At 45.5% G+C, this 25,639-nt stretch overlaps 1 protein-coding gene across 1 annotated transcript; it reads right to left on the reverse strand.

Moving 5' to 3' along the window:
• Positions 1 to 1,523: 1,523 nt before the first annotated feature.
• Positions 1,524 to 24,641, reverse strand: nup98 (nucleoporin 98 and 96 precursor). The gene is made up of 35 exons (XM_023962191.2): positions 24,441 to 24,641; positions 22,510 to 22,617; positions 21,082 to 21,177; positions 19,976 to 20,161; positions 19,624 to 19,763; positions 19,309 to 19,416; positions 19,019 to 19,199; positions 18,224 to 18,387; positions 18,011 to 18,148; positions 17,702 to 17,834; positions 17,198 to 17,290; positions 16,218 to 16,355; positions 16,009 to 16,142; positions 15,744 to 15,931; positions 14,292 to 14,408; positions 13,550 to 13,733; positions 13,325 to 13,427; positions 11,830 to 11,943; positions 11,388 to 11,526; positions 10,634 to 10,811; positions 9,763 to 9,921; positions 8,859 to 9,089; positions 8,247 to 8,379; positions 7,942 to 8,174; positions 7,683 to 7,864; positions 6,689 to 6,942; positions 6,338 to 6,613; positions 5,268 to 5,425; positions 5,057 to 5,197; positions 4,837 to 4,988; positions 4,554 to 4,775; positions 4,219 to 4,460; positions 2,666 to 2,820; positions 2,331 to 2,442; positions 1,524 to 2,227 (listed from the first exon to the last, which is right to left on the reverse strand). The coding sequence occupies exons 2-35, from the start codon at positions 22,586 to 22,588 to the stop codon at positions 2,028 to 2,030; spliced, it is 5,463 nt and encodes a 1,820-aa protein (XP_023817959.1). The 5' UTR covers positions 22,589 to 22,617; positions 24,441 to 24,641; the 3' UTR covers positions 1,524 to 2,027.
• Between the last annotated feature and the right edge of the window lie 998 nt (positions 24,642 to 25,639).

Below are 25,639 nucleotides of genomic sequence, written 5' to 3' on the forward strand. Positions count from 1 at the left end.
CAAAAACCCGGTTCTGGGAGGACTTTAGTGAGGCCATGGAGGAGGACTTTTGGTTGGCCTCAAAGAGATTCTGGAAAACTGGAGCCTCAGGAGGGGGAAGCAGTTTTCTGCAGCAGGGTTCTGGAGGCTTCGTGGGAGTTCCCTCATCCAGCCCAAACATGTATGTGTTTTGTGGATTTGGACAAGGCGTTTACTGCATCCCCTGTGGAGGGTGCTCTATGAATATGGGGTCCGGTCTCAGGAGCTTGGTTCACATAGCCGGCAGGAAGTCAGACTTGCTCCTGGTGCATGTTGGACTCCGGCAGGGCTGCCTTTTATCACCGATTCTGCGCAGCCAGGGGCCGGAAGGGGTCTGGTCTTTGCAGATGATGATGTCCTGTTGGCTTCATCGAGCAGGGACCTTCAAGGTTGATTGGGGCGGTTTGAGGCGGGGTGTGAAGCGGCTGGGATGAGGGTCAGCACCGCTAAATCTGAGGCCATGGTTCTCGACCAGAGAAAGGTAGTTTGGCATCTCTCGGTGGGTGGAGTGTTCCTGCCCCAGGAGGAGGAGTTCAAATAACTTGTGGTGTTGTTCACGAGTGAGGGGAAGACTGGAGCATGAGATTCACAGGCGGATTGGCGCAGCTTCCACCATTATGTAGTCACTATCGGTCCGTTGTGGTGAAAAGAGAGCTGATCCAGAAAGCAAAGCTCTCCATTTACCGGTTGAGCTTCATTCCAGTCCACCTTCATTCTGGGTCATGACGAAAAGAACGAGGTCCCAAATACCAGCGGCTGAAATGAGCTTCCTCTGTAGAGTGGCTGGGCGCTCCCTTAGAGGTAGGGTGAGAAGCTCGGAGTGGAAACACTGTTCCACATCGAAAGGAGCCAGTTGAGGCTACACAGTTGACTGTGTAGCCAGCTGACTACACATCTGTGACAGTGATGTAAACGAATGCCACTCATGAACTGTTGAGCTGCCAAGTTCGGGCATCTGGTCCGGATGCCTCCTGGACGCTTCCTTGAGGGAGGTGTTCCAGACATGTCCCACTGGGTGGAGGCCCTGGACACTTCGGAAAGGCTCCGTCTCCACCTGGGCTGGGAACACCTCGTTTCCGCCAGAGGAGTTGGAGGAAGTGGCCGGGGAGAGGGAAGCCTGGGCATTTTTGCTTAGAATGCTGCCCCCCCAAGACTTAGTCTGGGGTATGCGGAAGAAGATGAAGAAAATTCTTGATCGCCCAATCAGGTGAAAGCATCATTCAGCTCTAATCAGAGGCAGCCGTCGTCCTCAGATTGGCTGAATTTTGCTTGCCGATTCTTCAATCACTTTGATTTAACCGCAAAATAATCTTAGTTTGAGAAAACATCTTAACGACTAGTATTTTTCCTTAAAATAAGAATTATTGTAAGGATATTTTTACTCCACTGGCAGATTTTTTGCATTATAAAAGGAAATCTCTTAATAAAGAGCCCATTTTTACAGTGAATCTGTTTCAACGCCAAGAAGCAGATAAGATTTAAAAAAAAAAATACCCAGAAAGGGGTTTATTTCTACTCAACTTTATTAAAAATATGAACAAATCATCAGAAACCGCACAGTAACACACACATGCACACAAACACACAGCCTGGAGTCTGGAAGGAGGAGCGATGCCAAGTGCAGCCGCTGCGCCCCCTCATGGAGGTCAGATAAAACAGAAATCTGGGAGCAAACCAACATCTTGATTTGATGAAAAAAACATTTCTGTAAAAATGATTTTCTTTCAGAAAACAGGAGACGTACAAAAATAGGCCTCTGCTTGTTTTCCAGACTCCGGAGGGACTCAGAACTTCCCGTCTGCCGGCGGCTCTGAGTGAACCCTGCAGAATGTTTATTGTTCTGGAAAAACTCCAGCAGAGCAAAGACTTCTGTTGACCCTGTAGGTTCTGATCCGAACACCTATCAACCCTGCAGGGGTTTGAAACGTCTCATCTATTCTTTTTGGTCATGATGCTGGTGAAGGCGGAGCACCGAGAAGCAGCCGCAGTGCTGCTGTTTTCCTGCGCCCTCATTGGCCGACGATCAGCTGCTGCAGGTACGACTGTGTGAGGCCCCGCAGCTCCTCCAGCGTGTAGTCCTCCGGCATCGGCAGACGCCCGATGTGCGGCGCCAGCTGGGCGAGCGGGATGCCAGGGAGCTGGGCCCCGGCGTCCCCCTGCTGCAGGCTCAGCACGGCGCGGAGGATGTTGGCCACACGCTTCGCCATCTCTGCAGGGAGAGGGGCTCGATTAGATCAAAGTGACTCTAAAGAGTCTGCAGAAATTGATTTCTCAGCCAATCAGAGGCTGCCTCAGGTTGAAGCTGCTCTCACCTGATTGGGCGAGGCGGTCCTTGGCGCTGCTGCAGGGAAGCAGCTCGATTCGTCCGCAGAGCGAGGTGACGTCGGTGTAAAGACGTTCCAACTCATAAGCGGTGTTCTCCACCTGGGAGCGAGGGCGAGCGTCGTCATTTTTCATAGACTGTCATCATCATCATCATCATAATAATGGATTAGATTTATCTGCGCTTTTCCAGGCGCTCAAACATCTTACAGTGTGCCCATTATTCATTCATGCGTGGTGATGACAGAATCAAACATTTGGGTTTGGACAGAACCGAGCACACCTGTAGGACGGGTCAAAGCAAACCCCTCAGACGGCTTCATACCTGCTGGATGTCCTGCAGAGTCTTGATGACTCTGATGTAGTCCAGGTAAACCCCCCCAGCCGTGTCCCAGTCCAGGATGGTGGCGCAGTGTTCAGGGACCGCCAGGCCCTCCAGGAACTCCAGCAGGTAGTCGTGCTTGTCGTTGATGATGCAGTCTGTGGAAAACAGAGCTGTGAGCCACAACTGAAACGTGAAGTTTGGACCTCCGGTTCTGATGAAGAGCGCTGTAATGAGTATCCAAATACCCGGATATGAGTGGGAGTCTTAGCGACATCCAAGATCTTTATACATCTAATGGGGTGTAGTAAAAAAATACTGAAGGCGATGCGGTCACCACTCTGAAAATGGAGACTCTTGTTGGATTTTTAGTACATGAAGTAAACTGAAAGCGTTTCTGCCACCGGAGGTAAATAACCCTTCAAAGTAAAGTGTTGGTAAAGCGTCTCTTTTTCAAAATAAAGCTATCGGGTGTTTTTTTAGTACATAAAAAAAGACTTAAATGAAATGTATAGAAAACAGATTAGAATAAAATTAGAATAACAAATGGGATGAATTTGAATTTAGGAATATAAAAAAAATCCTAAAAACACTAAAGAAGATGATCTCATCTCATGTCTTCCATCCACTCAGATGTTGCTGTGTCGTCATCCATCAGCAGAACTTTGACAAGAACATTTTCAGGATTTGCTGTAAAATGATCCAAAGCAACAGAAACATTTGGGTTTTGTTTACTCCTGAAGTTAACCAGGAAGATGACAGTTTGAGTGAGACATTGTTTTAAGTCAACACCTTATTTTTCCTAAATCTTTTCATTTTCATCTTTTATGTTTTGTTGATTTTGATCTGCTGTTCTAGAGAAAGGTAGAACTGATGGTGATTAAATAGATTTTAATTTGTTTTCATCCAGTAATAAGAGTAAGAATCGCGGTTCGATCTGCAAATTGTTGATCTTGATTCGTGAAGTGATCCACGGCTCTACTGATGAGCCTCAGACAGAAACTGGAACAAAGAGGGAACGTGACCCTACGACCCACTAGCGAGAGCAGAGAGCCGTTTGGACGGTTCAGGAGAGGAACTTGAGTGTTGAACAGAACGAAGCTTCAGTCAGAGCTGCTGGTGTTCAGAGAAGCCTTTAAACTCTATGCTTGCACGTCTGTAGGTTAACAGAGGTCCATCAAGAGTTCTCCCTCCTTCATCAGGTTCCTCAGCGACATTACTGCTGCTAAACTCAGCATCTGTCTCCACCTGCTGGAAGCTTTGCAGATGAAGACCGATGCTGGAACCTGTTGGTTCTAAGAACCCTCGGCATCTGTTTCAGCAAAAGCATGATGGAAGATGTGGCCTGCAGATGGCAGCACTATTGTGGTTCCACTTCCTGTGGCAGTGGTTCACGAATGATATTGGATGTAAATCTTTTTTTATTGTAAAATCAGTAAAGGAGTTTTTGTGGAATCTGGACCGTTGTTGTGGTTCTGTGCAGTAAATGTTTGCAGAAATTCCTCCCAATTTGGGTCACTTCATTTGAACTCCGCTCCAAACATCAGCTCACCCACCTGAGGCCAGGTGTTGGATCAGCAGTCGGTGGCACTGGTTCCAGGAGCCGGCCCGGTACAGGTGCAGGGCCTGCTGGTGTCTGTCGCAGTGCCGATGGGCTCGGGTGGCCTTTGCCAGGTGGATCCACGGCTCTGGGACCAGCAGCTGCTCGGTCAGGAAGCGTTCCCTCTGCAGGGACTGGTCCGACTCCTCCAGGGGGCAGTGCTGGCTCAGCACGTGCCTGACGGCGCGCTCGCGCTCACTGAGGACGCAGAGCGTTTAGTCAGAGCTTCCTACAAAAGCCACTGCAGCGGCTGCGTTTCCAGTTTGCGTGCACGTGCGGTCGGACACCTACGCGTGGTCGGGGATGTGCAGCAGGATGTAGACGGCCATGTGCCAGAGGCCGGCGCTCTCCAGCTGTGCGGCGTAGCTGGCGTGGAGGAGTCCCTGCCGCGCGGCGCTCAGGTGACTGAAGTTCAGCGCCTGCAGGACGCCCCACAGGTGCCAGCTGAGCCGGAAATCCAGGCGCTGCCAGGTAACGGTCAGAGGCTCCAGCAGCTGCTGCAGGCCGTAGTGTCTGTGGGGGTGGGGGGGTTAGAGGGTGAATGGGACTCAGACTCCAGTCAGGTGAGGCTTACCTGTCGCTGTAGAGCTTCAGCAGGTGGAAGCACAGATCGTACAATGGACGATTAGACTCTTCCTCCTCCTCCTCCTCCTCCTCATCAAAATGTTTTGCCTCCAAGTAGGGGGGGAGGGGGGCGCAGGAGTACTTCCCCCCCTCGGCTGAACCCTGCAGGAACAGCAGAGTGAGTTGACCTGCGGGAGGAACGGAAACGTTGCAGGTCAGCAGCAACTCACCTGGAAGGCAGCTTCGTACTTGGCGAGGGCGTCGGCCACGGACGCCGTGGGGGGCAGCATGTACCAGAGGTGGAGAGCCACGCAGCGCTTCCAGTCGAGCTGTGAGCACACGTTCACCACAGAGTCCGAGGACTGCCACACCTGCAGGGAGAATCTGCGCTCAGAAGACCAGAGTCTGGGCTGCAGGGTTTTCCAAAGGCGGAGCGCGTACCGGTTTTCCGGCGAGCAGAGCGTAGATGCGAAGCCGTTCCTCCGTCAGGTAGCAGTCCGTATGAGTGCGGCTCCAGTCGGCGAGCTGCAGTCCCAGCAGGTCGCGGCACATCTGAGAGCCGGCGGCCTGAGAAAGCAGCAGGGACAGACGGTGGTCTCCTGCAAACAAACAGGCGTAAGCCCCGTGTTCTCCTGCTGGTCCAGCTATGAAGGGTTACGGTTAGTCTGGAGCGTGAAGCCTCCTCATTATGGTCTAAAACCATAACGACAACAGGTTCAAGCAAAGCTGGACTTGACCAAGTCAAAACCATCCAGACCTCCTTAGGACTCAACCAATCATCGGACAGGCCGATATTTGTTATTTTGACATATGACGGCATCAGGATTTCTTTTATTTTATTTTTATAAATCAGACGAGCTGATTTTGAACCAATTATTTTGGCTCAGGATCTAAAACCAAAACACATTACACCCCTGCCCTGAATGGTGGTGGAGGGAGTATTTTTACGTATAACAGTTTTGCTAAACATAAGGATTTATTTTTCGTCCCATTACATTCCCCCAGGCTTAGTTTTACCACAGAGGTTTTTCTTCTTTTTTTCCCTTGCATAATAAAGCTTTATTTTTAGTTTTTTTTTGTTGCTTTGGATAAACTGCATTGAAACCACACAAAACCAAAATAGAGGTTTCCCCTATAGTTGGGAAAGGTAATCATTGCATTTCTAGTTTGAAGGATCCCTCAAACACAGCGGAGGGGAAAGGTTTTCTGGTGTGGAGAAGCTGTGCAGATGGTTCATAGGTCGTCTAAAGAAACCCAGAAAACTCTCCTGTAGTGATGAGGACCAGGCCTGTGCCTTTGACCATAATGTCTTTTACCACTGTCAATCATAAGTTGAAAAATGAAAGACTGCCCTCCCCGTACTGAGAAAGAAGCGAACAAAACTGTGCTCTACTACTAATAATAATCAGCATTGACCCTCAAAAACCACATCGGACGATGTCTATTCCTTAGTGCTCTTTCTGGCGGCGGTTCGTCTGTGGTTCTGGCTCTGCAGGTTCTGCTGAACTCACCTTCTTTCTGGGCGAGTCGACATGCCTCGCTGATTCGGTTTCCTGTCAGGTAACTGAAGATGGCGTCTGCGTGGCAACCCTTTCCTGCCACAGACACCTCCTCCTCCACCCTGTGGGTGGCGCCGGACGACAGCCAGGCGGAGAAGCTCCTCCTCCTGGCAAGTTGCTGCTCATACTGGCTGGGCATCTCAGCATCAGCTTCCACGTCTGCAGGGCCCAGGCGGCCCCACAGGGCCTCACACAGAGTCCAGACCTCAGCCCAGTGACCCAGGAGGGCTGCAGGGGGACAGAGGGTCAGATGGAGCATTGTAGGAGGCGGAGCCTTTCTACAGCTGTGACATTGTCACTCACGCTCTGCGCCGCCTTCTTTCTCCACCAGCTCTGTGATCCACTCGGCGTAAGCGTGCAGCGCGTCCACACCGGGCCGTGGCTTCACTAGAGGACAGTCGGACCCGTCTGGAACACTGACAGTGCTGTACTTCAGGCTGATTTCCAGGGGGCGTTGCAGCACGGTCTGGTCCTCGTCGTCCTCACTGGTCTTACCCTGAAGAGGATCTAGACCCACCAGCTGCTCAAGAACCACCTTGTACGGACTTTCTGTCAAACTGAAACCAAACATCAGGATTTGGAGTCACAAAGATGTCTTTGCTCTCTTCAGCGCTCTGTGGGAACCGGCGCCCTCCAGAAAAGACTATTTAATGTTTCCACAGTTTGGTGTTTTCTCCTGCTGTTATTTTCAGGTTAAAGCTACGTGGCGTGTGACCCAAATGTAGCCCATTACTAGCCCATGTTGCCACCTACAGTTGGAAGAGGCTTGTTGCAAAAAGTGGGCAAATCTGGTCAGTCTTGCTCCAGGCTTTTTCTTTCTTACATATCTGAAAGACTTGGCATCAGAATTCGGAGCAACCACAAACCACAATTATTAATTTCTCCTCTTCTGTGAATTAAAAAGGACATCAACCAAATTTGAAACCCTGGTTGGTCATATATGGTTATATTTTTAACGTTTGTTCGATGGTTTTGTATGTAAAGGCTGAAAACGGTCTTAAGCATGAACACAAGAGATTGGAACGCTGAAACGCGCATTTACGTGCGCTTACATAGACTTTTCTTTGGAGGTGGAGGCTTGATCACGCAATGCTGAGGGCGAGGTGAACACAGCTGAAGACTTCTCAGTTCAAACGAGAAAAATAGCTAAATCTATTCTGCATAAAGGAGTTTCTGCATTTTTGCTTGTCATTTCGACAGTTTCCCATAATGCTTAGCGTCAGCGTCGAACAGGATCAGGATTTGTGCACAGCAGTGAGTCGACAGCAGCTTAAAGATGAGGGACAAGCAGCCTTACGGTTTGGTCCGGGCAGCCTTTGGCAGGAAGCTGAAGTCGGCCAGGCACAGGTCTCTGCTTGCCCCTGGTTCAGATGTCGGAGAGCTGAGTCTGCTGCCGCAGTGGGCCAGCGTCCAGCCGGGACCCCAGCCCACCCTGAAGGAGCGGCCAGCAAATAGCCCCGCGTCCATCAGCAGGCCTCCCTGTACAGAGAAGACACAGATGACGCTCCTCCCCAGCACCTCCTCTTAGGCGTCCTCCATGAAGTACAGGTACCCACCTTCCCCTGAGTGACGGACTCTTTCAGAGGGACAGGTCCGTCCAAGCGGCGCACTCCGACCGTCCTGATTGGGGGCTCTGTCGTTCGAGGGGGGAGCATAAAAGAGGAGGGGCCCAGGCCTTTCCACTGCACTGAGCGGGGGGGTTCCGGTCCCACTGGAGACGCTCGAGGGGGAGGGCGGAGCGACTCAGAGAGCTGACCAGTAGAGAAGCGAGTCTGGAAGAGTCCACCAACTGCAGAGAGAAAAGGATCAGACCCAGGGCGCCAGCAGAACCAACCCTGGGAGGGCGGGGTGTAGCTCTTACCAGAGGGTCGACTCAGAGATGCTGGCATGGCGAGGCGTGGAGATGAGATGTCAGCGGAAACCTTCATCCCACCCTGATGCTGGAAAAGGTCTCCCTCATCTTCATCCTCAGCAAACAGAGATGCCTTCATGATCTGCAGACAAACATCCACCCTCAGAACAAACCCACCATGTCACCGTGGCAACAATCCCCCTGCTCCTCCTAGAAAACCGGTGAGTTTTTCCTTTGAACGGCAACATGATCTACGTAGTCATGGTAACCCATCATTCTGGCATTAATCTCCATGGGCGTCTGACGATGGCCTGTTTTTTGATGAAAAGGGGTTCAAATCATTGATTTCTGGATCCAGACTTTTATTAGTCAGCTCTGCTTCTTTTCCAGTGAGGAGGCGTCAGGCCAACAGCCCAACGTCCAGCTGACGCAGCAGCAGAAGAAAACTAATGAGTGAAGATAAACTACTTTGAACCAAAACTTGAGACCTGTTAATGCCGTTTCCTGATTATTGGTCAGGATAACGCTTTAGTCACATCTGGGTTCAAACCTGCGGCCTCTTTGGCACTAGAGCCAAAGGCGGACCGTGGGAGAGGCGTCCTGACCGGCCTGTGGCTGTACCTGCAGGGTGTGCGGGTTGATCCCCATGGAGGAGGCCAGGTGTGTGGATGCGGAGATGCTGTCGTGCTCCTCAGAGACCAAACCGCCGAGCTTTGGGCTGGTTCCATTCATGTCCCCCTGCAGCAGAGCGCCCTCCTCCTCACCTCCCAGCATGCTCTCTGGCAGGTTGCTCTGGGTGATGTCAGCCATGTCGCTGTCAAACTCCGCCACGCCACTCATGAGGTCAACAGACTGAACAGAAAGAAGGAGCGCGTGAGGAAAGCCGACCACGACAGAGCTGCTGGAGAACGCTGCGCTGGAGTTCAGTTAAAGGGAACCTGAAGGGGGGGGGTTCTGAAGGCCTGGTGTGGACACACCCACCACGATAAAAAGTTCAAATGCAGCACAGAAAAAATAAAATAAAACCCTTGGGAAACTGCTTCATGTCTCCATGGTTCAGATGACCCGGAAGAAAAACTGGAAAAACTCACAGAAGCTTTACGCTCCACAGGAACAAACTGGACAAAACAGTGACAATCGTCTTTTCAAACTTTATTCAAACATTGTTCATTGAAGTGGAAACCAGAACATTCCAGTCGGATCTTTGAGAAAGTTAAAACATTTTAAAGACAGCTTTGATATCACTTTTGTTCTAAAACTTATTAGGGACCCAAAAGACCTCCATGAATGGACCTTCAGAGATCACAGGTCTGAAACACTCACTGTCTCTTAAAGTCAAAATCCTGACCTGACATCTAAGAAGGTCCATCCCTCAACAGTTCAACCATCAGCAGAAACTCAGATCTGTGCAGCGTCTAAACGTCAGAGCAGTCTTTCTGTGATCTGTGCACTCTGCTTCAGAAACGACAAACCCGCTACAGGAGGAACATCAGACTCATCTGAACTCAGTGTCAGGCTGCTCTACCTGAGCCTGTGGCGCCACCTGCTGCTGGGACGGGGGGAGCAGCGGCTGCAGCTTGGAGGCAGGAAGTGACATCATCTTGAGTTTCTTGGGGTCTGCCTTAGGCGGGACGTCGTCGTCTTCATCGGAGTCTTGAAGGCCGTACTTGGAGAAATGGTTCACCTGAGGAAGAGGGAGGAGTCAGCGCCCGTGATGTTTGTTCAAACTGGTGTGTTCACCTAGATAACCCGCTCTCTGACATGAAGTTACACCTCGACTGTTTAAGAAATCAACTTAAACCAACGGAAAAGGGGCTAAAGCTGCGACAGAATCAGCTGATTCACAAAACTGCTTTTCTCCACTTCAGAATCTGCTGGAATAACGACAATTGCATAAACAGTTACTAGAGTCAAAATGTCAACCGTGGAGCTAATGCTCCAGTGTTAAAGGGTTAAACTGACTGCTTGTTTAAGGCCCCACATCATGCATTCAGTTCTTCCATCTTAAAGGTAAACCAGACATGTCCAAAGTCTGGCCCCTGGGTCAAATGTGGCCAACATTCTGCTGTCATTAAATCTACCAACAGAACTTCCTGATGCAGTGCTGCATCTTCTGCATGTTAAGACAGAGTCCAGGTGAGCTTTCAATCCTGCCAAAGCCAGAGAACCGTTAGAGGAAACTCAGATTTCATATTAGTGAATGGTTGGCAGTAAACGCCATCAGTACGTTTTTTTCCTTCTTAAGAATTCTTGATCAAGTCTTGACAAGGTTTCAAGACTCCCATTTTGTTAAAACCCCTGTGATGGTCAAATGTCCGGCAGAAACAGCTTTTCTCTTTCAAACTTTCAACACACGACAAAAATCATTGGGATGAACCATGGGGGGGGGGACTGACCTCAAATACCCAAGACCCACTCTCTGGTCTGTACTCTAGGAAGCGAGCGCCCTGTTTGCGGGACGCCTTCTCCAGCCGGCCCTCGTAGTTCATGTCCGCCAGGCGCTCGGGGCTCCTGATCTGAGTGCAGCTGGTTTTGTCGTTGGGCCAGACGCCGTCCAGAGTCACCTCGGCCCGTCTGCAGACGCAAACAGCAGGTTCAGGGAACATCAAAGCAGAGCACAAACTCAAACCTCGGTGCCTCAACTGACAGAGGAGTTCCTCAGGAGAACGCGGACTAGGGCTGCACGATTTGAGTGAAACTCGCAATTTCGGATATTATTGATTTTTACTGCGATGACGATACATGAAGAAATAGAAAAACATCTAAATACATCAATCCAATTTCACTGCAACAGTTTATTTCACGTAAGAGTCAACATCACTTAAATTTTAGTCCAAATGACCCTCGTCTACATAGGAGGCAGCATCTAACATACAGGGCTTCATCCAATTGGTCAAATGCATAGATGGATTTATTTGATTTGCTAAATCCTTCAAGCTCCCATAAGATTGTTTTAGCACATTTATTGTAACCATTTATTGCAATTTTGGCCGTCTTTTGCAATATGCATATTGCACAGCTTGATATGGTGATAACGATAATTTTGGGATTTATTTATCTTATTATTGTGCAGGCTTAATGTGGAGTTTGCAGGCATTTTACTCTGAAATCATCTTATCAGATTTTTTTTCTCAGCCTCCAGTCACTCACCTGTTAAGCCCCTCCCCCTCTGGTGGCTTGTTTTTGTCATCAGGATACACGATGACCTCTTTGCGTCTGAAGTGAACAACCTCGTCAAGGTTCAGGTTCGTCAAATTGACCTCCCCAGGGAAGAAGATGGAGCCGTAACCTGTGCCGGCCAAACAGAATTCAATTCAATTCAATTTTCTTTGTATAGCCAAAATTCACAACAACAGTCGTCTCGATGGGCTTTGTACCGGTAATTGAAAAAGTAAAACATAAAATCAAAAGGATCATGAATACATAGAATTCAACAGGAAAATACTAAATTGAACAAACAAACTGACTAAACTAAACTGGCATCCCTGCCCTTAGACCCTCCTTCGCAAAGGGTCCAAACGACAGAACACGACAGTGAGGCGGTTGTCCAGTTAGATTCACGGAAGTGTGAACTGGAACAGGAAGTGGTTACCTTTCCTTCCAACAGTGAAGTTCTCCACGATGCACTCTCCATTTTCATCCACCATGTCAGCCAGATCCTCCAGAGGGGGGATGGTGTAATACCCGACCCGGTTCAGGACGATACCTGAGAATCAGAGCACAGATGTGACTCTTTCGTGCTGCAGCCATAATTAGGGCTGTAATCAGCATCTGAATCCCTGGATATTCGTGATGGGTTCCAGAAAAACTAAGTAGAAATATTTGTGATCAACAATTAGCAACCTTTAGAAATATAGCAGAGAATAGTAAAATACACTTTGGACGATGGAATTACCACTTTAAAATGTTAGATGGTTTTTTTGTAATGTTGTATATAAACCAAACAAACCGAATGTGCTGCTGTCACGAAAGTAAAAAGATCTTCAAAGTAAAAATCTTAAATGCTTTTCGTAGACGAAAAAAAGAAATGAGAAAAGTTCAGTTTACTGAACTAATAATAAAGAATCTTTTTAATTATAGCTGACAATTTGAATGGGGATATTATAATATTTTATATATAATATTTTAAAAGATACATTTTACAAAAATCTCTTATTATGCAACACCAGAAACCGTACCAAAATGCATCTGGAAAATGGTCATCTAGTTTGGCAATGCTCGATTGTTTTTGTAGCACATTTCGTGTACAAAGACAATTCAAAATGATTTACATCAAATATTAAAAGAGACATTTTATAGAAGTATTAAAGGAGTAATCAATAAAATAAATAATGTAAAATCTTTGTATTTTCACCTGTTGGGATTTGTTCATTAAGTTCTCCCGTTCTAAATACGTACAATGATTTGTGTTTGAATTGATTTTTTAAGGCTTGTAGACTTCCAGTATAAATATGTGCAGGATACTGGCCGAAGAAGTGCCTTTGTTTCTGATAATGCAAACGTCAAAGGCCATTAATCTGCTAATACCACGGTCATTTACAAAATAAATAAATATTTAGTTTTTAGTACTTTATTCTTGTTAATTTTTTGGTTCAGAACGCTTTTTTCACTAAAAGGGGACTAGTTGATCCGTGGTGCAGCACGTTGTCAATGACAACGCACTGAGCCGGCGTTCAGAGAGAAAGTTCACCTCTTACTGCTGTTTTTTGTCCAGATGACGAAGCTAAAGGTTGCTTTAAAGAAATCTGGAATCAATCTCAATTTGTAAAAAGGGGGTGACCATGACTAACCAAACAAAGATGTGGACAAATGTGATGTACTGAACATTTTTCATGGCTTCACATCTAAACATCAGGAGTAAGGGTCAGGTGAGGCTCAGAGCATGATGCTACTTCTGTGGAGGACGTCACAGACAAGGTGTTAAAAATGATAAATAATTCAAACGATTCTGAAATTCTGAAAATTTGACAGAATTTTTCTTATATTTCATCTGGAATTGATTTAGCCTGCAGCCCAGTCTTATGGATGAGACTTGTGACGGTACAGATCCAGAGGATGAGAACTCTCTACTGCAGACCGTTTCTGACCTGCAGGGTGAGGAGATCGCTGCTCCTCTTGCTGCTCCTCCTCCTCCTGATCCTCCTGCAGAAACTCCTCCCCCAGGGACGCAGACATGTCCTCGTTGCTCAGCTGAATCAGTATCAGACACTTTTGTCACAACAGCGCAATGAACACACAGAAAGTTTGATGTGGCCTGAGTCCGCTTTCTGAACTCCGAGATGTTTTTTTTGAACGGCCTGTTTGATGCTGACCTCCAGCCCAGTCCTGGGCACTTTGTGCATGTTGAGCTCACTGATGGTGTCCTGCAGGTTGGCCTGGGCTCGGCCATGAGGAATGGGCTTGGCGATGGGGTTAACGTAGAACTGAGTGACCTCTGGGTCAATGTTGGACTGACCGCATGGACCTGGAATCTCCTGAAGCTCCTCCTCCACATGTCTACAGAGAAGATAAAATGAAACAATAGTTTTATCTATTTTTATTTTTTTATTTATTTCAAGCACAATTTAGGATGTATTTCAAACTCTCCCATCCTTTAATTCTGCATTCACACCCAACACGATTCACGCATCTAATTCTACGGCTGCCATTTTTATTTTTTTTCTATTCATTTTCAAATGTTTGGCGTTTCTTTCCATTTTATGCAGTTGATCCTGTCATGTCTGTGAACAGGGACACATGGCCCCACATAGCTCCAACAATGAAAAATCTTCAGTAAACGCCAATGACCCAGTCAAACAAACATCAGACCTCGTCGTCTTAGTCGGAGACTTTTTTGACCCAGAAACTCTGAGTCTTGCAACCTCACAAATTTCTTACTATAGTCAGGAAACTTGCTGCCATGGCAACAGAGGTAACTGACACGTTGAAGTGATTCAATAATGCTGAATATAGTGACCCTCGTAAATGACACTAGGACATATCTGTTGGCAGCTTAAACTGAGACTCTTCGTCTTGCACAGTAGTTAAAAACAAGAGTGGGAGGGGAGGACAGACCTGAGTCCATTTTGAGGATACTCTGAAGGTGAGGCCAGGTCATCGCCGTCTTTGTTCAGAGGACTGCTGTACTGACTGCTGTTCAGGTTCTTCAGGACCAGTTTCTTGATGCTCTTCCTGTAGTCAAAACAAACAGTCATTGCACTTTAATCGACCCTGCAAGATCTGCAAATCCATTTTTTTTTTTTTACATTCATCTTCTAAACCCATTTCATGGGTGAAGGCAGGGGACATCCTGGACAGGTCCCAGCCCCCCAGCCACAAATCACACACACTCACACATAGAGACAATTTAGAGCCAGTTTTATGCCAGCTTCACCATATGCAGTATCATCAAAAGTCGATGCAGCAAAATGCAAGATCTGATGAACATCCAGTTCTTTCCAGAAGGACCAATGAGAGAGCAGGAGAGCATTCAAGTTTCTTTAGTTGACTTTTGGAGGGATTTAAAAGTTTCTGTTTCTTCTCAGTTCACAGACAAAGCCAAGCTTTCCTTACTATTCTGATAGTTGACGAGAAACTTGTGGGGGTGCGGACAAAGAGAGAGAGGGGGGGGGGGCTTTCTCCATTTGGGGGCCTTACTGGCGGATCCGCCACCCTTCGCAGAAAAAGATCCATTTGGTCCAGTTTTCACAGAACATAACCCTACAAGAGCCACAAAATCTCTTCCCCATTTAGAAAACTACTCTTCACTTGTTTGGCCATTAAGCCACTCATTTATAGAATGCAGGTTCTAAATCTTTACAATAGGTGAATAAGAACAGCGTTAGATTTTCTATATATAACATTTAACTTGCAGCACATTAAAGTTCCTTTTTTAAATAAAATACACTTCATGTCAAATAAGACCCTCCTCCTGCAGATTTGCGTGAAATAAAAAGGCTTCTGTTATTGTGTCATCCTTTCACTTCTTGTACTATCAAATGCAAACATGGCAGCATTGGTGTAAAGTTCAATGTTTAAATGCAATTCTATACTTTAAGACCCTCTAAACAACAACTAGACCCTGTTGTTGAGCAGAAGATCAGAGCATGTGAAACCAATTCTAATAATAAACTACTGCCAGTCCATTAAACCTTTCCGTGCTCTGACATGTTACAAATCTAAAAACAAATGAACCCAAACTACAAACCTGTTCTTTATTCAAAGTACTAGCATTTTTTAAAACAATGCAGCTAGTGGGGCTTTAATTTGGTTTATGTACAGTTTTTTTTTTTAACTATTGGAACGTTTACATGTGCATAAGTTGAGTCAGAAATGTAAGTACTTTCCATTCCCAAGGCTTCTCTCGGAATGGGAATTATTTCCAGACCCTCGAATTCCTTTTGCTCAGGGGCAGAAAGGTTTTTTTTTCATGCCCTACTGGACAGTGTTAGATTGATTGACATCATCATTTCTCTGATGGCGGCAAGGACCACGGCAGCTCATACGGTGTTACCGTGGAAACAGTACCTGGGAACAAAGGCTCCGTTGGTGAGTGAAGGCTCGTCGTCATCCAGACCGTCGAACAGCTGCGACTTTGAAGCTCCAGCAGATGTGAGCGCTTTGGGTCGAACTCTGGTGGCGGGTCTGGGGGTCAGCTTGTAGTGAGTGGGCGTGGTCAGAGCTTTCTGAGCCGTGGGATTTGTGGGTTTCAGACGCTGTCAGAAATAAAGCAGATGTGATCTGAAACTGTAAAGTTTACACTTTTTGGTCAAAGTGTCGAGCCTTTGTGTACCTCCTCCTTTTTCTTGGGGTCCGACAGCGGGTTCCTGAACAATGGCGAGTCTCCGTACGGCGAGTATGCCAGGATGTTCAGCTGCTGCTGGAGCATGGCCTGCTGAGCGGCGTTGGCGTTTGGATCGGTAAGCGCTGTGCAGATAGGTCAGACAGGGACTGTAGCGTCTGAACAGGCATTTGCGTTCATTAATCAGGGCATCGTCTTACCGACAGGCTGCTGCTGCGGTCCGAAGCCCAGCGAGCTCGTCCCGGTGTTGAAACCCGTTGTTCCGAAGGCTCCCATTGTTCCCAGCGAGGTGCCCAGTTTGTTTTGGGTGTTTCCAAATAGACTGGTTCCTGCTCCCACTGTGAGAAACACAAAAGTGCAGCAAGAAGGTGTAAGATTCTAAAACCCACCAGAACCTTTGACATATAAAGATAATCTATTAAATCTGAGGATGATTTAAAAAAAATACATAAAAAAACTAATGTCCCAGAGAAGCAGAGCCATCAGAGAAATGTTCCAATGGAAACTTTTATTTTGAAAATCAAAGGTCATATACTAATACCTTTTTCTGTTGGCAAACACTTCCTGTTTGCTGGATGCCAATTTTTCTATAGCTGTGCTTTTTTTATTCGAACACTAAAAAATTGTAATAATGCAAAGATTAAAAAAAAATAGTGTCTGTATGCATTACATGATTTCTTAAGTTACTTTGTATCAGACACGGTTGTGTTTCACATGCCTGACATGTTTCGGCGGAAGCTCTTCCGCCTTCATTAGAGTCGTCATCAGGTAATGGTGAAGTATTTAAAAACAGGTGATTGTGGCTGAGGCGGAGTCACCTGTCAAACTTTAACAAGCGACTCTGCCTCAGTCACTGTTTTGCCCTTTGAGGCACTTGTGATGGTCATTATGATTCTGGAATCATAATATTTAATGAATCTATTAAATATGCATAACTGTAAAAACGTCAATTTATGATTATGAGTAAAAGTGTCAAGAAGATAGTACCATTTCATAAGATCTTTGTAAATTTTCTTTACATTATAATTAATGTGTAACCTGATATCTAAAAATAGAATTGATGTGTTTTGTTTTGCCCTTTTTTATTGCAGAATTAAATTATTTTTATGCCTATAATAAATAGTTTAAATTAAAATCAAAACTGAGCTTTTTAAGGCCAAGATTCTGTTTCTATGGTTACCTGTCCCAAAGCTGGTTCCCAGTCCAGTCCCCAGGGCTCCAGTGGTTGCTTTGTTGCCAAACAGACCCCCCCCTGCAGGGGACGCTCCAAAACCTACAGACACAAAAGTCAAATGATTAATTTTCGTAAAAAAAATGTAAATATATGATATATATATATATATATATATATTATATAAATAAAAAATTTGGGGTTGCAGCAACAATCCATCAAATCTGAGTAACATACATATACACATACACATACATATATATGAATTAAAATTCAATTTTAAAGCTTTTTTTAAAGTAAAAATCAAAGTAGAGTTCCTTTTTAATGTTCGAAAATAAAGTTTAATATTTTGTTGCATTAAAACTAATTTTACAAAAAACAATTCAAAGAATGTATAGGATGGAATATTATATTGAGTCGTAGCAGAATGGAAAGACCCAGAGTTCACCCTAATAAAAACACAGCATTTAGGCCGGGCCCTGAACACAACAGGAGGTCCATGAAAACACTCACCGAAACTAGTGGGGTTGGTTCCGGTTCCCAGAGTCAAAGGTTTGGCCCCAAACATTCCAGTAGTGGTGCCAAAAGATGGGGCGCTGGTGGTGGTGGCACCAAACCCAGTGGCTTTGTTGCCAAACAAACTTGGCTGTAAGAGAACAGTCACACCTGTGAAACCAGAACCTTATGGAGAGCTTTTGTTCTGATGGGTTTTCCTCCAGGTCCCTAATTAACTTTTTTTACTTTCAGAATTCTGAAATTATTGTCAGAAGTTCATAAGGAAGCCTACTTTACTCTGACAGACATTTTGGATCTAGTTCTTACCTGCGTTCCAGCAGTTCCAAATCCTGAGCTGGGTTGTCCGAACAATCCAGTGCCCGTACCAAATCCTGTGGCTGTGCTGGTCTGCGTCAAGCCAAACAAACCCCCCGGCTGGGAAGCCGCAGTGTTTCCGAACATGCCCTGAAGAATCGCAAACATTTTTCAGAAAAATCCAACCACCCTCAGTGACCCGCTGGCTGCTGCCTGGACCCTCACCATGCTGCTGGTGTTAGGCTGACCCATGGTGTTGGTGTTGCCAAAAGAGAAGGTGGAGCTTTGAGTCGTGGTCGACCCACCGAAGGGTTTGAAGAGGCTGCCGGTGGTCTGCTGGTTGGGCTGGCTGAACAGACCCCCAGTGGTTGTCCCGAACCCACCCGCCGCTGGCAGGAGACAAATACGGAGCATTTTTCAAATCCAGAAGGGCTTTGAACGTTTGTGATTGAGATCTGGATAAAACGCCTGGTATGATTTGATCAGCGCCTTAAGATGCAGATGAGGGGAACTGATCATGTGCAAATTAGGACAGGAGATACATAAATAAATAAAAACAGAATATTTACACAGATACATGTATCATAGGTTGGCGTTTTCATGCACCTTTTATTTTGTCTGGTGAAATTTAATTTGTTCTGGATAGGCAGCTAAGAATATGTGCATAACAGATGCAGGACATTTCTGTGAAACCTATTCCAACAGTTTTCAGGTGAGGAGGTTCAGCCTTTAAAGCATAATTTTCCCATATAAATGTTAGCGATTTAAAAACTAATTTCTTATCGTTTCATCTGTAGTACAAAATATTCAATTTGGACCCATCTAAGCCAATTGTCATTGAGTTGTTGAACACAAACTGAGGAGGGGGTGTGGTGCTTTGCTTAGAGCTCATTACATCCCCCGTCTGCACACCAAGCCCCTCCAGATTGTGTTATCATTTCGGTGATCATCTGATGTATATTTTTGCCCTCTGCATCAGCTCCACTCACAGACATTGGAGCGAGGTGCAGCATCACTTACTGGATACAAACGGAGTTTTATTCGGTCCAAAGGCAAAGCTGTTGTTGGAGGTGGATGGCCCAAAGAGACCCGTTGTGGCATTAGACGTGGGGGTGGCTGCACCAAACAGACCACCCGTCCCTGCCGCGATCGGGTTGGTCGGGCCCTTCCTCCCCGCCTGGTAATCCTCCAGCCTTAATTCCTACATGAACACAGGAAGCAGAAACAAAACTCAAGCTGAGAGTAAAAGACAACCCTTCTCAGGTCAGAGGTTCACTGTCCCTCGTTGGCACAGATCTGTCCAAACTCACCTCCAGGGACTTGTTCTCGTACTCCTTCATGGCCGTGATGCACTGGTGTTTGGTGTTGATGCTTGTGGTCACACCTGCTTTCACCATAGTGTCAGTCCCTGATGGAGGCTGCATAAACAAAAACCGTTTTCATTCTGAGACACTTGGTTCATTTCGCATCAGTGAAGTTTGATTTTAAAGCTTTTAAAAAGCAAAACTGTGATAAAATGCTGTTTGAAAAAGAAAATATAGAAAACATGAATGAAGAACTGGCTGTTGAAATCCAGCTCCACAACTACCCATGATGCACCAGTTCCTGCAGAGCTTTGCACTCACATTGAACTTGACCGTGGTTCCTGGCTGCTGTGCAGCAGAGAACCCAGAGCCTCCGAACATGGAGCTAGAGCCCCCAAAGGGATTGGGGGCGGCATTGGTTGACCCAAACAGCCCACCGGTGCTGGTGTTTGTTCCAAAGCCTGAGGGACATAAAAAGGAGAGCTCAGCACCTGTACGTTTCTAGCAGTTAGAGGGGAGTTAAAGCTGTAGACAGATGACTATGCTACTCTGACAACAACACTGATCTTCTCAAATATTCTCATCTTCATGGTTCCCAGCAGCAGCTCCCACTGTTCAGTCTAACAGATGGGTGGATGAACCTCTAAGAACAAAGAGTCTGCAGGATCCTTACTACCAAAGGTGGCAGGTTTGTTGGCACCGAATGCATTGTTCGGTTGGGAGAAGAGTCCACTACTGGTGCCTGTTGGAGTGCTTCCAAACAAGTTGGTGGAGGTGCCGCTGTTTGCTCCGAAGCCAAAGCCAGTACTCGTGGAGGAAGTAGGTGGCTGGCTGAAGGTGCTGGATCCAAACAGGCCGCCTGAATGAAGCAGCAGGACAGGCATTGATGAATAAACAGTTCATCACGTTGACACAGGAAGACAACTTTAAAGTCAGGCAAGTCTCGCCAGAAGATCGCTTTCTTTGTAGATTTAAGCCAGTCTGACATCAGAGCATTCAGAGGACAAGTGTGTGACCGACAGAGTCAGGAGGTCAACGATGACGTCCTCACTGGAAGTGAACGTTCTTTTATTTTTGGACACCAGGGATCTCTGTGATGGTCCCAGCTGGACTAAATCATCCTTTCACCAACATCCTCACTGTTCCTCCTCGAAACCTGTCCAAACCATCTCCATCTGGTTCCCTGCATTCATCTCCCAAACATCTACCATAATCTGTTCCTCTGATGGATTCATTCCTGATCCATCCTGGTCTCTCCCAAAGAGAACCTCAACATCTTCATCTCTGCTACCTCCAGCTCCAGTGACACTCCAGTTAACGTTTGTCTGTCTGTCCGCAAATATCCAATGTATTTTAGGGTTTCAATACTATGGGAACGGTTTTAACAGCTTGTTAGCCGGAGTTGTTCCTCACATTTTGTGTTGTTGACTTTTTGGGCTCAGAATCATGTTTTAACATCATGCATCTCTGACCAAGTCGTTCCCCCTTCCAACACTGCATCTTTTTTGCTGCCCCTTTGGCCTTTACCTGCTATGTTTGAAAATGTCTTTCTTGAAATGAGTCAGTTAATCATGCTCTTCTAATGAATATTCCATTGTAAAAACATTTAAGAAGAAAAGTACAGATCCCAAACTTTTATCAGAACTGTTTTTTCCTGAACTTAAAGCCTTTAGCTCAACAAGAACCAATTTTCCCTCATTGTGAAGAAAAGTATTCTGATGCCGATTCTACAGCATGGCCCACACATCGTATAAGGAAACCAAAGGAAAGCACACAAACCAGGTTTGTTCTGGGTGGAGCCAAACAGTCCTCCTGTGTTGGTGGTTGCCCCAAATGCAGATGTCCCAAAAGCTCCTGTTGTCCCAAAACCTGTGTCTGTAGAAACACAAAACAAAAGAGGAAGTCGTTACAGCAGAAACGATGCTTTCAGTTACCTGAAAGAAGGACTGGTTACTTGTTGGCATGAACACGTATATTCAGCATTTTAGTTCTATATTGTACATTGTCAAGTTTAGACTACTTGGTAAAACTGTATAAGAGCTGTGAGTTTGTCGTGTGTGGTGACTTACTGCTGTGCATCTAAAAAAACAAACATTTTGATGAACATAAAATCTTTTGGTTGAAAGGGAGCACTTTTCAGTTCTTTGAATATTTATAAAGCGGCATCATATGTGAAATTAAAAAAACCAAAATGCTTCATGCACGGAAATGCATAATATAACACATTTGATGATATCATCCGACTTATAAGCACAGCTGTAGCAGTGCTTGGCATGTAATAGACAAGGGATTGGCGACCAAATATTAATATCTTACACTGATAATATTTGCTTCAGTATCAAAACGTTTGACTTGTGGTGAATCCATTTCAGGAAGCGCACGGTTTCTTTATGGGCGGTTGATCTTTTTAAATCACATAATAGGCTAAGAGGTAAAACATCAATAATACCAGGAGGAACTTTAACACAAATGTTGTGGTAGATGAATGATCTTTGAGGTTGAACAACACATTTTTTTTTTTTTTCATTCATCTTCTTGACCGTTTATTCCCTTTCGGGGTCACGGGGTTGCCGGAGCCTATCCCGGCCACTTGGGCGTAGGCAAGGGATACCCTGGACTGGTCGCCAGTCTGTCGCAGGGTAGAATATCCTCAATCACACATCCATTCACTCTAACACTCACACCTATGGACAATTTAGAGTTGCCAATCCACCTATGAAGCATGTTTTTGGATGGTGGGAGGAAGCCGGAGATCCCGGGGAAAACCCACGCATGCACGGGGAGAACATGCAAACTCCACTCAGAAAGGTCCCCCATTGATGTCGTGTTTTTCATGTCCCCCCAGCCGGGACTTGAACCGGGGGCCTTCTTGCTGTGAGGCAAGAGCGCTAACCACTGCGCCACCGTGCAGCCCAACAACAACAACACAACAACACATTTTTGCAGAGTAAAAAAAAAAAACATTTTGGCATAAAGGACATTTAAAGGAAATGTATATTTACTGTGTGATGTCTATAAGTAGATTATTTTGCCCAAATTTCATATTTTCACAAAAATCTCTTTTCCAAACACTACAAATTCTGTCTGTGACAGAAAAACATGTTTAGGTTACAAAGCAAGTGCTTCCTCACAAATAAAAATACAGACTAAAGAGGCAAATATGTATAAACTTGTGTGTTTGAATATGTAAACATTGAATATACTCACTTTGCTGACCAAAGGTAGAAGATGCCCCAAACCCTCCCGCCCCGCCACCAAACGGAGTACCAAAGGAGCTGTTGAACATGGTGTCCTGCTAACCGGACCTCATAAGTCCTGCAAACAAAGGAGAACGGGGAACATTCATCTGTGAAAGTATCATGTTAGTGAAAAAAAACCCATCATCACTGGAAGAGCAACTAAAAGATCTGCGTGATGTGCTCAGCAGAACTAACTTCACCTACTAGTGTAAGGCCTTAAAACTTGTAAACCCTTCTTGAGTTAACATTCCAAGTGCAAATGTAGATGCCAACTTTCCCTTTTTCTGTTTATTTATCACTAACTAAAGCTTGTAGTTTGCTGCAGCAGAGCAGAAAATTTATGTTCCTGTTTTTTTTAATACTTTCATCTCAGAGGATCCGTCTCCTGCTTCTTTGTATTTACCCTGAATCAGGTTAATCAGACTCGCAGGAGCCTGAGAACCGAGACCGGGCGCTCCTGTTCAAAAACAGTTAAAGCTTCAGTGCAGCAGCGTTCCTCGACATGGAGCAGCAGGACCCACCAACTCCTTTTCTGGATCAATCGAACACAACTGACTTCATTGACTGTCGGTATCAACCCTGTGCAGAGTTTCATGAGTCTGCTGGCCTGAGCAGCAAAAAATAAATAAACAAAAAACTTGCAAGAAGTGGACTTTTGATAAACAGGAGCTGAGAAACTCTGTAGCAACAGAATTCCACAAGATAACAAGCAAGGTGATTGAGAAAGATAAGGCCAGCTGGTAAACATGTTTCTAATGATAAGTTTAAAGGAGGAGGATGGCAGTAATGTACAAACACATCAGTATATAGCAAGTTCAGGATTGATTGAAAGATTGATGATCAAAAAACAATAGTGTTGGGTATAACAGGTTTTTCCATGGAACAACCTCCAACACTCACTACAGCTTCTGAATAGGAAGTACGTTGATGAAATTATCCTTTTGGTCAGTTTACCAGCCAGTCTATGTTCCCATCCACAACATTGACCGTGAGCTAAAGGGAAATAAGGGTCTACCGCTGCTCAATAAATCCTGGTCCTCATGATCTACCACCTTTCCAGTTGTCTCTGTTGTTTCTGTTGAATAGCCGAGTCAGACGTCTCCTCATTCTAGTTGTCAAAACACACCTGATCTAGGTAATCAGCAGCTAAAGGTGCAGGGAGAGCTGGAAAACGGCAGGGTGGTACTGACCTAGGACCAGCACCAGAGAGCATGAGGAGCATGAGTCATGTTAGCTTGATTAAAAAACGTTTTCAACACCTCAGGTTGATTCTACTGGGCACATTTAAAAGGCAACCTAGCAACAAAACTAAATACTTTATTGGCTTATGTTGAAATAAAACTCAAGTATGGAGACGAGGCAAGCAACCAGACTTATAAACTGGCACCGACCAAGTTAGTAAAAAACACACACAAACGTAGCGTAACCAGCTGATTTCACTCCGGGCTCCACGTGGAACACAACCTGGTCTACATGGAAGCTAAACCATTAATCTTTAAAAACAATACAAAACGTTGAACACTCGACGGAAAGAATTCCCAATCAGAACCAAAAGCTTCCTGATTCCGAGCCGGAGGAAACCAGTTGGACCTTAGCTAAAGCTAATACATCGATGCATTAGCAGCATCTTTCTGCTTTGGCTATCGATACTTTAGTTAGTTAGTCGCTTAAGTAAAGTTGTAAAACGCTCACCAACCCCCACAAAGGTGCTTACTCACTACCCAAAGTGTAAAAACTCATGTCCATGAAGTATGTCTTCACTCCCAGATGCTTTTAATGCAACTACGTCAAGCTAACATTAGCATGCTAACAAGCTAGCTTCCGTGCTAGCCGAGGGCTAGCAAAGTAAACGCAATTCCTAATCTTCAAACTAACAAGCTGGTTTAAAGTAATATATACCTTTAACGATCCAACGCTGTATGGAGCGCTCGGTCTGTGTGTCGACCAGTCTTCCACAGGACTACAGCCGCGGAGTTCAAAATGTTTGCCGGCTCGGAGCGGGTTTAGTTTACCTAAACACCAGCGCCGCAATGAGGAGGGAAACCGCGCTGTCAACCGCGAGCACGCACATTCATACGTCATTGCGTCGACGTAAGAAACGATGCGTTCAAAGACGCGCTTCTCGAAATCTAACAGCGATTGGTCGATCTGCCAAACCAAACCAGAAAGCAGTTTAGTTTGATCACCCGCTACTCCATCCCTCTGGACCATGCAAATATCCTTTACAAGAACAAATCTTTATTTTACAATAATTGGTATAATAATAATATCTTACTGGTGGGTCAGCTCTTTAACCACAATGATCAATTACTCAGGAAGAATTTAACCTTAAATATAACCTTGCTGTTCCTCCAATAGAGTATACCATTGTTTTTGATGCTGTTACTAATGAAACCTGTGAACTGTTTAAAAATACTGTACCTCATGGAAATATCTCCTTCTTATCTCTAAGTGACACCACTGTTGGAAAATCTTGCTTCAACTTTGGAAAAACAACAAAGTTATACGTGCTCTGTTTCAGCAAAATGTCATTTCTGTTCCCTATGCTGTCTCCTATTGGAGAAAATTTATTCCTGACTTGCGCTGGTAAAATATTTGGACCCTGCATCAGAAATTATTAATCAATAACAAGATGAGAGATGTCTCATACAGATTCCTACATAGAATCTTTCCCACTAATCAATAAATGTTAAAGACAATTGACCCCAACTGTACTCTTTGTAAAGGACACCCAGAAACAATTAGTCACCTATTTTAGAATTGTAACATTACTAAAATGTTTAAGAAAGAAAGTACATGTTTTATAAATCACAAATTTGACTCAAAATTGCAGATGTATTTTGTGACTCCCAATTTCAGATGAGGTGGCGCAGTGGTTAACGCTCTTGCCTCACAGCAAGAAGATTCCTGCTTCAATTCCTGGCTGGGGGACCTGAAACAGAACACCAATGAGGGACCTTTCTGTGTTTGCGTGTTCTCTGCATGCATGTGACGGTTTTCAGCGGGGACTCCGGCTTCCTCCTACCGTCCAATAACATGCTTCATAGGTTAACTGGTTACTCTAATTTGTCCTTGGGTGTGAATGTGAGTGTGCAACA

The sequence above is a fragment of the Oryzias latipes genome, chromosome 14, assembly GCF_053564925.1.
Source record: "Oryzias latipes strain Hd-rR chromosome 14, Olatipes_Hd-rR_3.1".
In the NCBI taxonomy this organism is placed as follows: domain Eukaryota; kingdom Metazoa; phylum Chordata; class Actinopteri; order Beloniformes; family Adrianichthyidae; genus Oryzias; species Oryzias latipes.

Excerpts from the sequence above, each read along its gene's own strand:
- nup98 (XM_023962191.2), bottom strand. The coding sequence starts at position 22,588 with ATGTTCAACAGCTCCTTTGGTACTCCGTTTGGTGGCGGGGCGGGAGGG. Across the intron at positions 4,989-5,056 it reads AGTACGAAGCTGCCTTCCAG|GGTTCAGCCGAGGGGGGGAA; the intron begins GTGAGTTGCTGC and ends CTGTTCCTGCAG. Across the intron at positions 2,821-4,218 it reads GATCCAACACCTGGCCTCAG|ACTGCATCATCAACGACAAG; the intron begins GTGGGTGAGCTG and ends TGTTTTCCACAG.